Source organism: Odocoileus virginianus, chromosome 1 (genome assembly GCF_023699985.2).
Source record: "Odocoileus virginianus isolate 20LAN1187 ecotype Illinois chromosome 1, Ovbor_1.2, whole genome shotgun sequence".
NCBI classification, from domain to species: domain Eukaryota; kingdom Metazoa; phylum Chordata; class Mammalia; order Artiodactyla; family Cervidae; genus Odocoileus; species Odocoileus virginianus.
The window spans coordinates 52,283,107-52,299,982 of record NC_069674.1 but is presented as its reverse complement, the minus strand read 5'-3'; the positions used below and the strand labels follow the sequence as shown (position 1 = coordinate 52,299,982).

The window sequence follows — 16,876 nt, the reverse complement described above, 5'->3', positions numbered from 1 at the left end:
TAATTTCATGGCTGCAGTCACCATCTGCAGTGATTTTGGAGCCCAAAAAAATAAAGTCTGACACTGCTTCCACTGTTTCCCCATCTATTTGCCATGAAGTGATGGGACCATATGCCATGATCTTAGTTTTCTGAATGTTGAGCTTTAAGCCAACTTTTTCACTCTCCTCTTTCACTTTCATCAAGAGGCTTTTTAGTTCCTCTTCACTTTCTGCCATAAGGGTGGTGTCATCTGCATTTCTGAGGTTATTGATATTTCTCCCAGCAATCTTGATTCCAGCTTGTGCTTCTTCCAGCTCAGTATTTCTCATGACGTACTCTGCACATAAGTTAAATAAGCAGGGTGACAATATACAGCCTTGACGTACTCCTTTTCCTATTTGGAACCAGTCTGTTGTTCCATGCCCAGTTCTAACTGTTGCTTCCTGACCTGCATATAGGTTTCTCAAGAGGTGGGTCAGGCGGTCTGGTATTCCCATCTCTTTCAGAATTTTCCACAGTTTGTTGTGATCCACACAGTCGAAGGCTTTGGCATAGTCAATAAAGCAGAAATATATGTTTTTCTGGAACTCTTTTGCTTTTCTGATGATCCAGCAGATGTTGGCAATTTGATCTCTGGTTCCTCTGCTGTTTCTAAAACCAGCTTGAACATCTGGAAGTTCACGGTTCACATATTGCTGAAGCCTGGCTTGGAGAATTTTGAGCATTACTTTACTAGTGTGTGAGATGAGTGCAATTGTGCGGTAGTTTGAGCATTCTTTGGCATTGCCTTTCTTTGGGATTGGAATGAAAACTGACCTTTTCCAGTCCTATGGCCACTGCTGAGTTTTCCAAGTTTGCTGGTATACTGAGTGTAGCACTTTCACAGCATCATCTTTCAGGATTTGAAATAGCTCAACTGAATTCCATCACCTCCACTAGCTTTGTTTGTAGTGATGCTTTCTAAGGCCCATGAACAGTATGAGGTGACTCTAGGTGGGGCTAAAATGACTCTGGAATGGGGCCTGGTCACCAGAATGAGGAAGGCTTGATTCGAAGCTAGGAATTTTCAACTCCACCTCTCAACCTCGGGGAGGGGAGAGGGAGTGGAGATTGTGTTCAATCACCAATGTCTAATGATTTAATCCATCATGCCTATGTAATGAAACCTCCATAAAATCCCCAATCGGGTTCAGGAAGCTTCTCAGCTGATGAAGACACTGAGGTGCTGGGAGGAGGCTGTTCCCAAGAGGGCTTTCAAGTTCCATGTCTCAGCTCACATACTTTATCCTATGCATCTCTCCCATTGGGCTATGCCACAGAGGTATCCTTAAATAAATCAGTAAAAGTAAGCAGTGTTTTCCTGAGTTTTGTGAGTTGCTCTAGGAAATCTCGGAATCTAAATGGGGAATATGGGAACCCCTGAATTTGTAGCAAAGTTGGACGGAAATGCAGGTAGCTTGGGGACCTGGGACTGGTGTCTAAAGTAAGCGCATCTTGTGGGGCTGAGCCCTTAAACCTGTGGAGTATGAGGGTAACCCTGGGTAGCTAGTATAGAACAGGACTCAGTTGTTAAGATACCCAGTTGGTATGTGGGGAAAAACAAAACAACAGTGAATCTGTTATTTGCACTTAATGGGATTTATAAATCTTAAGGTGTAAACTCTACATATTTTGAGTGCTGACTCAATACTCTGTATGCTCCCATTCAATATATCCAAAATAATCCACACAGACATACAATTCATGGCACAAAGGCTTAAGAGGAATTCTCTTGGCGATTACCTGAGACTCTTACATAATACTCTGTTAAATCAAAACACAATTTAAACAATAAAGCCAATAAAGCTAAGCAGAAAGTAAAGGCAGGTATATAGGCAGTCTCACTGTAGTCTACGGGGACCCGCCGACAATGGCAGTCTACTTGCAGGGCTCTCCCCTGCAGCTGTGCTGGAGAGGGTCTGAACACGGTAATGGCAGTCCTGAGTATATGTGAAGATCACTGATGAAAACAAGTACATCTCCAGAGACTAAGAAATATTCAGAATGATTGTCATCCAGTAAGAGTACTATTATATACTGAAAGTTCACAGCCCAAAATCTAAGTCAAATTTGGGGACCAAACATGGTACCTGGTAAGGTATTAGCACAGACAATGTGTAACAAATGTATTAAATATTAAATCAATATATATTAATATATACTATGATATTAATATATACCCCCTAAAGGATAACATTAAATATTAAATCACACACATTTCAAGTATCTTTTTATGTCAACAAATACTCATATGGAAAAATCTATTTTGATCTCAATTAGCAATAAAATTTTCAAACTTAAATAACTACAAAAGATAAGAGGAGGGAAAAAGAAGACAAAGGATGATTGCTAACAAGTGAAAACTGAATTGTTGTTTAGTCGCTAAAGGCAGAACTGGACACGGAATAACGCACTGGTTCAAAACTGGGAAAGGACTACATCAAGGCGTATTATTACCCTGCTTATTTAACTTATATGCAGAGTACATCATGCGAAATGTCAGGCTGGATGAAGCACAAGCTGGAATCAAGATTGCCAAGAAAAATATCAATAACGTCAGATATGTAGATGACACTACCCTAACAGCAGAAAGCAAAGAGGAATTAAAGAGCCTCCTGATGAAGGTGAAAGACGAGACTAAAAAAGCTGGCTTAAAACTCAACATTAAAAAAACTAAGATCATGCATTCAGTCCTGGCAAATACACAAGGAAACAATGGTAACAGTGACAGACTTTATTTTCTTGGGCTCCAAAATCACTGCAGATGGTGACTGCATTCATGAAATTAAAAGACGCTTTCTCCTTGGAAGAAAAGCTATGACAAACCTAGACAGCATATTAAAAAGCAGAGACATTAATTTGCTGACAAAGGTCTGTATAGTCAAAGCTGTGGTTTTTCAAGTAGTTATGCACGGATGAGAGAGATGGACAATAAGAAAGGCTGAGCGCTGAAAAACTGATGTCTTCGAACTGTGGTGCTGGAGAAGACTCTTGAGAGTCCCTTGGACTTCAAGGAGATCAAAGCAGTCAATCCTAAAGGAAATCAACCCTGAATATTCGTTGGTAGGACTAATGCTGAAGCTCCAATACTTTGGCTACCTGATGTAAGGAGCTGACTCATTAGAAAAGACCCTGATGCTGGGAAAGACTGAAGGCAAGAGGAGAAGGGGATGACAGAGGATAAGATGGTTGGATGATCACCGACTCAGTGGACGTGAGTTTGAGCAAACTCTGGGAGATGGTGAAGGACAGGGAAGCCTGGCGTGCTGCAGTCCCTGGAGCCGCAGAGTCGGACACGACTGATTGAACAAGTTACTAAGTTATATCCAACTCTTTTGCAACCCCATGGACTATATCCAGGTTCCTTTGTCCATGGGATTTCCCAGGCAAGAATACTGGAGTGGGTTGCCATTTCCTTCTCCAGGGGATCTTCCTGACCCAGGGATCAAACCCACATCTCCTGCGTCTCCTGCATTGGCAGGCAGATTCTTTTACTACTGAGCCACCAGAGAAACCCGAAAGCTGACTTAGAGTTTTCTAACCACAAGGAATAAAAAGACAATTTTTCATGAACTACATAAAAAACAGTGACATATGTTTATGCTCCAGGAATAATAAAAATTACCGCCCTTTCCAATAGTTTTCAAGTCAAATTGCGGTCCTCTAGTCAGAGTCCATTTACTGTGTCTGCAGAAGCAAAAGGCTGGAAAAACACCAACGAAAAACTACAGAACCAGAACAATAACACAGTGTCCTGATGTGAACTTTGAATACTTCAAAAATACCCTTGTTCGCTATCTAACAATGCAACATCCACTCCACTGTCTGAGACTCGTTGAAGCCACAATGCCAAACAGCACACCAACTAAACACATCCTTGGACGCCACCGATAAGGATACAGGCTTACTGAAGGAAGGAGAGGACTTCATGAGATTCTGGACCAGCAGCTCCATTTCTCTGCTTCCTTTCTAAGCATCTCAGGGATTTGTTTTCCTAACAGTCAAAATACTGTAGGCACCAAGGCTCTGTCAGAATGATTTTCACTTTAAATGAAATGCTGGACATAGAAAACAGGTCTTCTCTAAGTTATACTTTCCCTTGCAAATTTCTGGAAGATTCGATGCTAGAAAAGAACTGGCACTCTTCCTTATTATTCTCTAACAAAGTTGGCAGAGCTGCAATTACAAAGGGATATAAAGAATTCCATATACAAAGCCCCTGGAGAAGGAAATGGCAAGCCACTCCCGTACTCTTGCCTGGAAATCTCCTGGACAGAGGAACCTGGCAGGCTACAGTCCACGGGGTCGCAAAGAGTCAGACACGACTTAGTAACTAAACAACAACAATGGAGGATAGGAAGAGAAATTATTTTTAAAAAATCTGGTGCAATGTCAAAGACAGATCTTCTGGATAAGATGATATAAATGGAACATTAATCTCTAGGCTATTGTGAATATATACTAAGATGACAAAAAATATTTTCTTACAGGGAAAAAATTAGAAAACTTCTTAAGAAATGATTAAATCAATTTAATAAGCTCTATCCTAGCAATCTGTTATACATATATTTATTTTTAACATTTCAATACTGAACTTCTACATGGCAAAAAAAGATTTCAATTTCTGGGTATGCATCACACCCACCAAATAGAACCTAACAAAATACTAATATCATCCGTGAAGGCTATGGGAGCAGGAACAGGTTTCATTAACAACTGCAGTGATTCCCTTAACACATAGCTAGCAAAGCTTGTGACAACAAGTTGGATAAAGAAAATACAGTGCAGAGGGCTGTTTTCAAGTCTAACTGAACACCCAAACAGTTTACCCTGAATTTGGACTTCTGACAATTTAATTACCTAGAACACTGCCGACCAGGAACAAGTGAGAAAAGCAACTATCAGCTTAACTAGCTATCATGAACTCCCGGATAAAGAGAATTCTTTAGGTCTTCTTTCAAAATTCATGACTAAGTCACTGTATTTCGTACACATTTAGTAGATATGCCCTTCCAGTCCACACAAGAAAAGCAGCAACATATGAGAAAGAAGGGAGGGTAAGCTGAGAACTACAGCGTTATGTTTCTGGTCACATTTCTGGTCGACACTGAGAAGTAACTGCTAACTGCTCCATCATCTCCCTCTCTCTGACCGGTTATCAAAAGCCCCGCTGAGTCAGAGGCATGTGCGAATCACTCTATGTTAAAATAAACCCAGAATGCCATAGTACAATGGGTGACATTTGTGATGAAGACAGAATCACCCGGAGTAATTTAAATTGTGTTCAGGATATTCTGCTTCAAAGTCTATTTTAACAAGCTCTCCATTAAAAACAAAAAAGATGGCTTAAAATAGTCTCCACACTTAGAAAAATGGTGCAATGTCACAATGATGTTCTTTGCTGCACTATTTAAATAGCAAAACACTGGAATGCCACCTAAGTGTCTAAAAAGGAGACCAGTTAAATAAAGATTTCAATAAAATACCACTTAGCTATTTTAAGATGCTAAAATTCAATACTTCTCAAAATGGAAGATATTAATGGTATAAAGTTACATTAAAAAGGCAGGTCAAAAAAACTTGTTTATAGTTTAATACATTTCTGGAAAAAGCTACGTATATTCATTAAAAAATGGAGAAATGGAGGAATATTTATCAAGGCAGACTTCTCTAGGATAAAGGATTTGAAGTGCCAGCTTTCTTTTTTCTCTATATTCTCACTTTTCTACCACAGTGAACACATATTACTTCTGAAAAGAAATGTCATTTCTTAAAACAGATGAAATACTATTTTAAAAACTGTCCAAAAAATCAACTTAAATAACAGCCTCTAAAAATACCCTAGGACGAAAACTGAGTTTTTAATCCGATGGCATCTTAACCAAAGAATATAATAGGACCAGTCTTTTTAAAAATTATTAGGTAGATAGGTCTTCATCTTCCTCTTAGAGTGCCCATCCCTGCAGTTTCCCCATGTCTAGCAAAAGCTGTGCTCAGCAAAGGATCTGCAATCACACTGGTAACAAGGAGAAGACTACCCATGATATTACTTAGGTAACTTGTGGGTTACTCAGGATCAAAGACTTAAGGTAAAGAAAGAAATTTATATACTCAGCTCTCAGGCACTGTCTAGCCACCTGTGGAGAATCTTAAGACAAAAGAATCTTCCTGATTTCTTGAAAGTTGACCCCCTGCCCCCCTATCCTGCTTAGCTGTGACGCCAAGGCCTAAAAAAAACCCATTCCACTGCTGCTACTGCTGCTAAGTCGCTTCAGTCGTGTCCGACTCTGTGCGACCCCATAGACGGCAGCCCACCAGGCTCCCCCGGCCCTGGGATTCTCTGGGCAAGAACACTGGAGTGGGTACTAAGTGTTAATGTTGCAGCCCTGCAAACTGAGAAAGTTCCATCATTTCAGCAGAGAAAAAGGATGGCTAAAATCAGGGAGAAACCTCCACCCATATATAAAAGCACTCTGGAGGGCCAGAAAACGCAATGTTGTTTCAGGAGTTTTTCTGCATAGCTTTTTAGAACAAAAAAAACCCCAAACTTTAGATTTTATTCTTCCCTAACCTCTAATTCTCACAAAATTTGTTTTTACTGTCCCAAAGACCTATTTAATTACAACAAGAATTATAAACAAGATCTCCCCAATATTTCATCATTGTCACCGCAGGATTCCATCAACAGCAGGTGCCTAAACTCTGTATTTGTCAGCCAGTCTTCTGTCCCCAAAACCTGATGGGTCAGGGCTTGATACTATAACCCTAACATAAACCAAATGTCCCTCCAAATCTCCCCAACCCACCCTTGAATTTACAATGCTACATCCTGCCACTCACAGATACTTTCCTGTGATCAGCCCACTCAATCCAACAGGAAAACACACTGTTCTCTTCACTGTATCTAGTTGCTTTATTCACTGCTGTAACTAGTGCAAACATGAGTTCTAGTTCTTTCACAATTCTACCTTTTAGAGAAGTACAGTCTGGTAAAACCAGTTTATTCAAGAATTAAAACTGCTAGCTATGTATATAAAACCATGAACTCTTCCAGAATAGTGGCCAAAATTAAAGCAATAATTCCAACTTTTCTTGGTTTGGTTTTTTTTTTTTTTCTTTTTTGGCTGTGCCACGCGGGATCTTAGTTCCAGGTCCAGGGATTGAACCTGTGCCCTCTGTATTAGGCACACAGAGTCTGAACACTGGACTGCCAGGGAAGTCCCTAATTCCAACTTTCTATGACATCATTTTTGGAAAATAACTATTCCCTACTAATTTGAGTGTTTAAGAAAGTTCCACTCTAAGAAATAACCAAAAGCTTTATTTGCTATACATTGATTATGTTATTTTGCCAAAATTATGGTGAATCTGACAAATTCAGTTTATATATTTACTTCCACAAAGCAAATAAAGAACAAGCAAAGCTCTGGGACACACAATCTACAATAAGCAAACTACTACAAAGAAGTCTATAAATTACCTCGTGTTAATGAGTCTAACTGCAGGTGAATTTTTAAGGAAGAAGAGTTCTTTACTAAATGCTAAATTTTAAACAATTTCAGGGGAAGAGTCAGAATGAATAAATATTTCAAAACCATTTGAAATGTCATGGTAGTACCTTAGCTCACTTAAAATGTTCTGAAGGTTAAGTATATCAATAAACGAGAATGACCACGAGAAACGAACGTGTTATCTATAGAAGAATCCATCCCCATGAATTAACCAAATAAAAGTGAGAAAATAATCAAACGATAATGTTAATAGATGTTCATTCTAATTTAAGAGGCATTTTTCATTTAAAATACATCTGAAGGCCTCAAAGGTGGAAAAATGTCAGAAATAAGATGAAGGAATGAACATCCACATGCCTAGTTTGAGGACCTTCAACACAAATGGCTTTTCCTCTGGCCCATGTGAATGGACCTGACTTCTTCATCACAGCTTTACAGAGCACCTTTACAGCAGAATATAGCAGAAGAGTCTACAAAGATTTAGTACATTCCTCTAGATAAAGTCACCATGTTCAACCCAGCACAATGCTACAAGGAGTTACTTTTTTTAAATGAAGGTTTAACTTCGGCTCACTTGAATCTAAATATTACAAATCACAACCAAGTATGGGAATTTTTTCTATGAATGATCTCAGTGCATTGAATGAACTGGTACTCACCATGACCTGCAGCATTTTCAGTACTTGCAAGAGCAGTCTAACAAAGCACCCTCAAACCACCTAAAACAATCCGAAGCCAGCCACAGTTCAATGAGCCATGTACTTTTCATCCTTTACACAAGGAAGTAAAATCTTAAAAGAAGGTAGCTGATTAATCCATCCTGAGGGAAACCTTACGTAATGAAAAAGTCTGAAACACCTGATACACCGATTAATAAAGAAAAGCAGTCTCTAAAACAGTCCTTCTGACTAGGACTTAATGCATGTAACTTTACAGAACATCAAACATATTTGGATTTTTGAGAGATTAAGAAAGCAGAGTTGGATACATGCACCCCAATGTTCACTGCAGCACTATTTACAATAGCCAGGAGATGGCAGCAACCTGAATGTCTGTTGACAGAGGAAAAGATAAAGATGCGGTGCATATATAATGGAATATCATTCAACCATAAAAAAGAACTAAATAATGCCATTTGCAGCAATATGGATGGAACTAGAGACTGTCATACTGAGTGAAGTAACTCAGACTGAGAAGGACAGATATCATATGATATCACTTGTACATGGAATCTAAAAAAATGGTACAAATAAATGTATTTACAAAACAGAAATAGAGTTACGGATGAAGAAAACAAACATGGTTAGTACGGGGAAAGGGAGGAAGGCTAAACTGGGAGATCGGGACTGACATATACACACTGCTATATAAAAAGAGATTAAAAGACCTATTTATAGCACAGGGAACTCTCCTCAGCACTCTGTAATGATCTATATGGGAAAGAATCTAAAAAAACAGTGGCATTTATGTGTAACTGATTCACTTGCTGTACATCAGAAACTAACACAACATTGTAAATCAACTATACTGCAATAAAAATTTTTTTAAGAAAGCAGAGTTGTAGGTCTTCTAGAATCATTTGCAAAAGTGAAGACCATCGTTTAAGAACTAATACGACATATACTTTGCCTGTGTGTTCAGTCATGTCTGACTTTTTGTGATCCCATGGTGGTAGCCCATCAGGCTTCTTTGTCTATGGAATTTCCCGGGCAAGAATACTGATGTGGGTTGTTATTTCCTACTAACCAGGGATTGAATCCTCATCTCTTTTGTCTTCTGCATTGGCAGGCAGATTCTTTACCACTGCGCCACCTGGAAAACCCAGTATGACTTATATTGGGATTTCTAGTACACCTTCTTGATATTTTATAAAAACTAAGACAAAAAAGGGAGGAAAGTAGGGCAATCAAAAATTAGAAATATAGTTGAACAAACTATTTTCCCATCTTTTCCTATACTATTATACATCAACTGAACATCTATTCAAGCTGGATGAACTTCCATAAATTTATCTAAATTATGTCTCCAGCAAAAGTTTAATTATTTTAACTGTACTTATCTGTTAGTTTTATCAACCAACTCAGGGTGAGAGCCTTTTCATTCATTTCCTCTGCTGTCTGAGCGGAGTGGCTATTTAGCAGCCCCTAGGCACCACCTGGGAGAAGGAATGGCACCCCACTCCAGTACTCTTGCCTGGAAAATCCCATGGATGGAGGAGCCTGGTAGGCTGCAGTCCATGGGGTCGCTAAGAGTCGGACATGACTGAGCGACTTCCCTTTCATTTTTCACTTTCATGAATTGGAGGAGGAAATGGCAATCCACTCCAGTGTTCTTGCCTGGAGAATCCCAGGAACGGAGGAGCCCGGTGGGCTGCTGTCTATGGGGTCGCACAGAGTCGGACACGACTGAAGTGACTTAGCAGCAGCAGGCACCACCTGACTACCACCACAGAGGGTTTTAGAAGTTTTTCAGATTATTAACTCACACAATTTTAACTCTCTTTAGAGCCTAGAAATCATAGTGTCATTTCTCTACCCAACTTCCATTAGAGGAGCAATAGAAAAAAAAACACAGATTACTAGTGAGTTAAAACTTTTGTGAGAAATAGTAATAGTTCTATTAAAATTATAAGTAAAAACTGTAGAATATGCACTAGTTCTTTCTGCTCACTGCATTTTGACTTTGACAAATTGTAAAAAATTGTTTCATTTGCAAAACCAGGTTCTTAGCTCTTCGATTTCCACCATTATATTTAAGTATACTTTTTAAAAAGCTGTTTTCAGTCAGCAATAAGAAAATAACAATGCATCTTTCACTGCATTGTGGCAGAACCCTTTGCATTCTCTTCAATTCTATCAGGACCCCAGGTAAGTAAACACTCAGCAAGTGTGTGTATTAAAAAATAATTGCTTTTGTCTCCATGAGGCATCATGCAGATTAACAAAATATTTTTGTAATATACAAGGCATGTATTTTTCCATTCTACGAAAAGCCTACAACCTAAAAGTACTACTAAAACAGATGCAGTTATAAAGACTAGGGACATCTGGGCTTCAATGTCAATGCTGATAATGAGGCTCTCCTTAACCAAACTAGGTCAGGCTCCTCTGAACTCTCTTCTCAATGAGGCTCTGACTTTGGGCTTCCAGGTTCATCTCTGCCTTGCCTACTTTATCAAGTATCCTGTTAGGTGGCTTTAGCTAGAAACCCCCTCTTACCCCTGATGTAAGTACGTTTCCAGCCACTGGCCCCCACTTTGCTCCTTGGCTATAAATTCTCACTTTAGGGAATTTCCTGGTTGCCTAGTGGTTAGGACTTGGTGCTTTCACTGCCGGGGCCTAGGTTCCAATCCTGGTTGGAGAACTAAGATCCTGCAAGCCAAGCAGCGCGGCCAAAAAAACCAAAACACACAAAACAATTAATCGCAGGGCTGAAAGCAAAAGCCAGAGAAAGATCATGGCATCCAGGTTGCTGCTTCACCCGAGTTCTGCTTCACCTTACAAGCTGTTGTTTATAGTGTTCTTTAATCCCTAAGGAACATATATTTTTCATACAATAAATCACTTTTCCTTACTGGAAACATAAATTATATTACTTCTACCAACAAAACAGGAAGAATACATAATAAATAATCTTGACTTTAGATGATAGCAATGATTAAAAGATTCTATTCTATTCTATTCCCTATCTTTCCGTCTTTTTTGTCATTAAAAATTTTGTTTGGTTGTGAACGGGACCCACTCCTTACTTTTTTTTTTTTCACTCCTTACTTTTTCATAGAAGACTCCTTCACGCCACGTGGCTCAGCTGAATGAACACGCATGGTGCCAAGGCAATTCTGATTCCAGCATAACCCTGGCAAGATCAGTTACTTCCTCCAAGTTTCAGTTGCTTCACCCATATCTGAGGCAAGCGGTGTTCATCATCCTTAGATTTTTAATACTTTAAAACTTCATCTCTTTACTACTGTCATACAACTAGATGAAGTTTTAAAGTATTAAAAGTCTAAGGATGATGAACACTGCTTACAGGCTTCCTAGGTAGCCCAGTGGTAAAGAACTCGCCTGCCATGCAGGAGACGTGGATTCTACCCCTGGGTCGGGAAGATCCCTTGGGTAGGAAATGGCAACCCACTCCAGTTATTTTTGCTTAGAGAATCCCATGGACAGAGAAGCCTGGCGGGGCTACAGTCCACGAGGTCGAAGAGTCAGACACGACTGAGCACAAAGGTACTACTTACATGCCAAAGTATAATTATCTCAAATATTTATTTTCTTACCTCCAAATATAAGGCCACATTTAAGAAACGTACACATTCCACTGCTGTTGCTTGGATTTTTCTAATACCACCCTGAACAATGTCACTTCCTCTTTGGTAACTTCCTATGTCATTTTTACTTGAGGGACAAGGAATATATTTTTAAGTGAAGCTGTCTTTAAAACACATACATACACAACTACTTTCACTCCATCACTTTTCTGTCATCCTTTAATGAACTGAAATTTTGCCAATCAGTCTTCTAAAATATTACATTTTCTTTGAAATGCTACATTGCCTAGCGGCAGCAATCAGCATTTTTAATACTTTAAGCATTTCAATTTACTGTTCACTAGCACATTATGACATCATTGCCTTCCAGTGTCTGCACTCATTAAATAATCCTCTACCTTTGTTCCCCTGCCTTCGATACATAGATTGCAGATATCCTATTGTTCCCGTTCACCATTTCAGTGAAGAAGCTTAAAAATGATTTAATATTTGCACGTTTCTTTGCTCGGTAAATAACACTTCCCCTCACTGCAATTGAGTTGGAGAGTCTCTCTCTCTCACCAAAAGGCAAGATCTGGGCGAGACTAAATAGGAACTCGAAGGCCGAATGGGAAGGGGGGCGGAGTCAGTACATCAGCCTAACAGGGGTTCCAGGGCTTTCACAGATAAACAAAGGAAGTTGATTTTCCCACGGTGCCGCATGTGCTTCGACCATCCTAAGGTACTCGTGCGGAAGCCCAGAGCTCATTACCTTGAAAACGCAGCCCAAGTGCTGATTTTTTTTCTAAGGGAATCCCACTAAAAGCAGACAACCAGAAAGTCAACGGAGACAGAGATGGATGAGGAAGAGAGTGGGCCGACCATCGATTCCTTCCTCTGACTCCACGGAAGAACCTAAATATCTGCCAACCCCAACATACCGACACATAGCTCCTCCGCTGCTCAAGATACAATTTTCAGGGGGAGGAGAAAACAGGGAGCGTGCGGGGTGGGCTTCAGGTAGGGTGAGTGCGAGGATCAGGAGAGAAGAGTCAAGTTCAGGGGCGGAGGGCCGAGGGCACTGGAGGGTGGTCTGAACCGAGCGAAACCGCGTGGGTGTCGGCGGCGAGCGAACGCCAGAACGGCAGGGGGCGGGCACGGGCCCCTTTCTCACCTGGCAGCCCTTCTTGTGATGAAAGCCGACCACCACGATGTGCAGGACGGGCCCCCGTGGGGGTCCATCGCCGCCCCGCCTGATCTTCTCCATGGACGACCGCCGCGGGCCCGCACAACGATGACTTCAACCGCCAAGGGCGGCAAGCTCGGCGACCCCGCGATCCCCAGGAGGAGAGCGAGAGGTGGATTTCAGGTGTCAGCGAGGGAGCCGCATGAGAGCCGCGCGGGGGCCGGGAGGAGGCCGAGGATCCTGCAGCTCTGCACCGCCCTCCCGGGCCGCGGCCGCGCTTCCCTCATCCGCTTCCGCTGTTTCCGGGCTGTCACCTGATGCAGGGGCCGCCGCGGGCGAGGCGGGACAGGCAGGATCGGGAGGGACCTGAGGGGGCTGGGCCTGGTGGCGGGGCGGGGCCTGAGGAGCGGGGCGGGGGCGCCGGGTGGGCGGGGCCGAGGGCGGGACCTGGTGGGGCCGCTGGGCACACCTGTCCCCAGTTCACCCCCTCTCTGTGCGACCTTCTCCCCCTTCTTCCTCTGTCCTTGCCTCTTCCTCCTTAAAATCTCCGCCTCTACCCATCTCTTCCGTCAGTTTTTTCCTACCTTTTTTCCCCTTCATTTTCCGTGTATCCAATTCTTGCACCTCCTTCCCTTCGCCTCTCTGGCCTGGAGTCTCTGCCCTTTATTCTTAAATTTTGATAACATGGAGACATATTGGTGCAACTCTACATCTGTGTACTCAACCTTTAAGTTACTTGCTTACCCAGAGTTTCTCTTTTGCTTCGTTCTGTGTTTTTCCTTATTGAAATATTATGTATAGGAGTTTGGAAGTGTTTTAAGGCCTCATGCAGAATATCCTTGAAAATAAGGTAAATTTACAGGGAGACCTGTAAAAATGATTATTTCAGTCCTGATATTTTATTTTTTATTTTGTTGTGAAAGTGTTGGTTGCTTAGTCGTGTCAGACTCTTTGCGACCCCATAGACTGTAGCCAGCCAGGCTCCTCTGTCTGTGAAATTATCCAGGCAAGAATACAGGAGTGGGTAGCCATTCCCTTCTCTGGGTGAGAAGGAATCCCCAACCCAGGGATTGAACCCAGGTCTCCTGCATTGCAGGCAGATTCTTAACTGTCTGAGCCACCAGGAAAGGCCAATTTAGTCCTGCTATTAACAAAAAAATTTTTTTTTTCATTCTATCTTTCTGGGTTTAGTACTCTGATCAGCACAAAATACGTGGAGTCAGTTATCATCAGAGGTTTTTATTTCCTTACTGATTGTACTAGTTGAATCAAAGAAACTGAATCTCATTTCACATCAATTTAAAGTGAATAGTGGAAATAATAGCAGATTTAACAAGTCTTGTCCAGGGCAGTTTGAGGGTAGGTGCCTGCTTCAAATAGCATTCATAATTATTGCAATAACTAGTTGTGAAGTTTATCATTACAAGTTGCCCATCTCTTAGTTTAGACAACCTTAATAGTTGATGTTTTCCACTCTGGCCTTAAAATTTAAGGACCTGCATTCTAATCTAAGTATGGCTGGGAAAAACTATAATGGTGGCTCAGATGCTAAAGAATCTGCCTGCCATGCAGAAGACCTGGGTTCAGTCCCTGAGTAGGGACCATACACTGGAGAAGGGAATGGCTACCCACTCTGGTATTCTTGTCTGGAGAATTCCATGGATAGAGAAGCCTTGAAGACTATGAAAGTTGGTGAGGTCTCCAAAAAGTTGGACAGGACTGAGTGACTTTCACTTCCATTTTCTTCTTATTAATAGAACATACTTTCTGTGAGTCAGTAGAATTGTTTTAATGCTAATAATACTGTAGAAAAACTTCAAGTTGTTGCTACTATTTCTTTTCTGTATTACAAAATTTTTGGCACTGACTCAGAACTTTGTGTGAAACTATAACATTCCCTGTATACAGAATATATATGTTACTGTTTTCTCCCATCTGCTTTGACATTTTCCACAATTAGCCTAGCTAAAATTGAAGTGAAATTGAACATTTTTTTAAAAGGATGAAAGGTCAGGGCATCTTAGAACTCTGTGTCTGTAGTGAATGCCAACTATTTACTTCGTTGTGCAGGAGACCCCAGTGATAGCAGTATAAAATCTGTATCAGAAAAAAAAAATCTGTATCAGAACTTTCCTGGTGGCCCAGTGGCTCAATTCAGAGGGCCCGGGTTTGATCCCTGGTCAGGGCCCACTCCAGTGTTCTTGCCTGGAAAATCCCATGGACTGAGGATCCTGGTAGGCTACAGTCCATGGGGTCGCAAAGAGTCGGACACAACTGAGCTACTTCACTTCACTTCACAAGGAACTAGATCCCACATGCCACAGCTAAGAGTTTGTATGGCACATCTAAAGATCTCAAGTGCCACAGATAAGGCCCAGCATAGCCATACCCCCCAAATCTGTTATATTTTGCATGCTAGGGTCTCCAACTAAGATGAAATCATTTCTTCATTACCATTATTTGGTTAAATGTTTAAAAAATATGTCATTTAAAATAATGCTGTAAACAAAGAAGATATGTCACAGGGAAAACTGGGAGAGAAAGTAAGCAAGGGAATTTCTAAAATTTTTTCCATCTCTAATTATACAGACTGGTCCATTTAACATTTAACAACTTTACATTAGTTTTTAATGAGTTCTATTAATATAAAATACACTAATTAGCAACATATTGTCTACAAGGACACATTGAGGGTAAATAGGAATTTCTCCTTAATTTTAAAAAATTGTTCGAAAGACTAAGATTGGAAATAGCGATTTGAGATAATGAAATACTTCCTGAACATTATTTTGAGAGGAAAAATTTACTTATATTTTATGATGAAATTTATCTCCAGGGAAAAAAGTAGAAATGTCTTTCTGAACATACAGTAGACGACTAGCTTCTTTTAATTATGTGTATGATAAATTATAAGTTCTATTTTATATCTGCTCTGTAAGAACCAGGAGAAAAACCCTGGCGACAGAGCTATGATATGTTTTCAAATTCATTTGGAATTGGCCTGTTTCTTTTAGTGTCTTGCCTCAGGAAAGAACTCAATAGAATAAAAACACCTCTTCCTGCAATCCCCATTAACTACTGTGTAAACAAATTGTATCTCCTTTTTCAGAGTATAAGACCTCCTTTATTCTTCATCAATAGTGCTGAATATTGCTAATGTTAATGTGGTTTCTGTAATGGAAAGCAAAATACTGACTTAAAGCTTATTTTCTTAAATTTTAAACTCTATCAGGTAGCAACAATGCCTTAAATTTGGTTCCTATTCACATTATGGTATGGTGAAAATGAAACAAGAATAGATATAGGAAAACGAAAAATTTTGGCATTACTTTGTCTTGCCAGAGAATGATGTGACGATTGACTACTCTAAGATCCCTGAAGTTAAAAGAGAACTTTTTGCTTTACATATTAAATTTCACGTGCGTTGTACATAATTCTTGCTAGTTGTCTTTCTCCCCCATTTGTCCTTTAGCTCCTGTAAGGGCAGAAGACATTGTAGTTCTGTTCTTTACACTATTTTATACTGAGCAAAATGCCAATGTTCAACTAAAGTATTTGTTCGATAAATGAATGATTGGTGCTTTACAGCCATTTTTGTGTGAATGAATGATGTTCTTCCTGGCCTCTCCTGCTTAAACTCTTCAACTTTAAGCTCCTCAGATATAAACATAGACTAACGCAAAAAATTTGTTCACTTTTTCCTTTCAAAACAGATGTGTAAAAGCACCAAGGTTTCCTAAATGTGATGTTATTAACATAGAGTGACATCTGGTGGTTGCCTGTTGGACTGTGGAAGAAATAGTGTATACAAAAAGTGTATAGCAGACTCCTAGATATTACAAGATTAAAAAAGACAATTCAGTTCAGTCGCTCTTTGCGACCCCATGGACTGCAGCACACCAGGCTTCCC

General features: G+C 40.4%; 1 protein-coding gene across 1 annotated transcript in view; it reads right to left on the bottom strand.

Annotated features, from left to right (window-relative positions):
- The window catches only part of AVL9 (AVL9 cell migration associated), a 51,342-nt gene extending 38,019 nt beyond the window's left edge, over positions 1–13,323 (bottom strand). Inside the window, exon 1 of the mRNA XM_020908896.2 lies at positions 12,955–13,323. Coding sequence (XP_020764555.2) covers positions 12,955–13,047 — 93 coding nt within the window. The 5' untranslated portion in view covers positions 13,048–13,323. The remainder of the gene's footprint in view (positions 1–12,954) is intronic.
- Between the last annotated feature and the right edge of the window lie 3,553 nt (positions 13,324–16,876).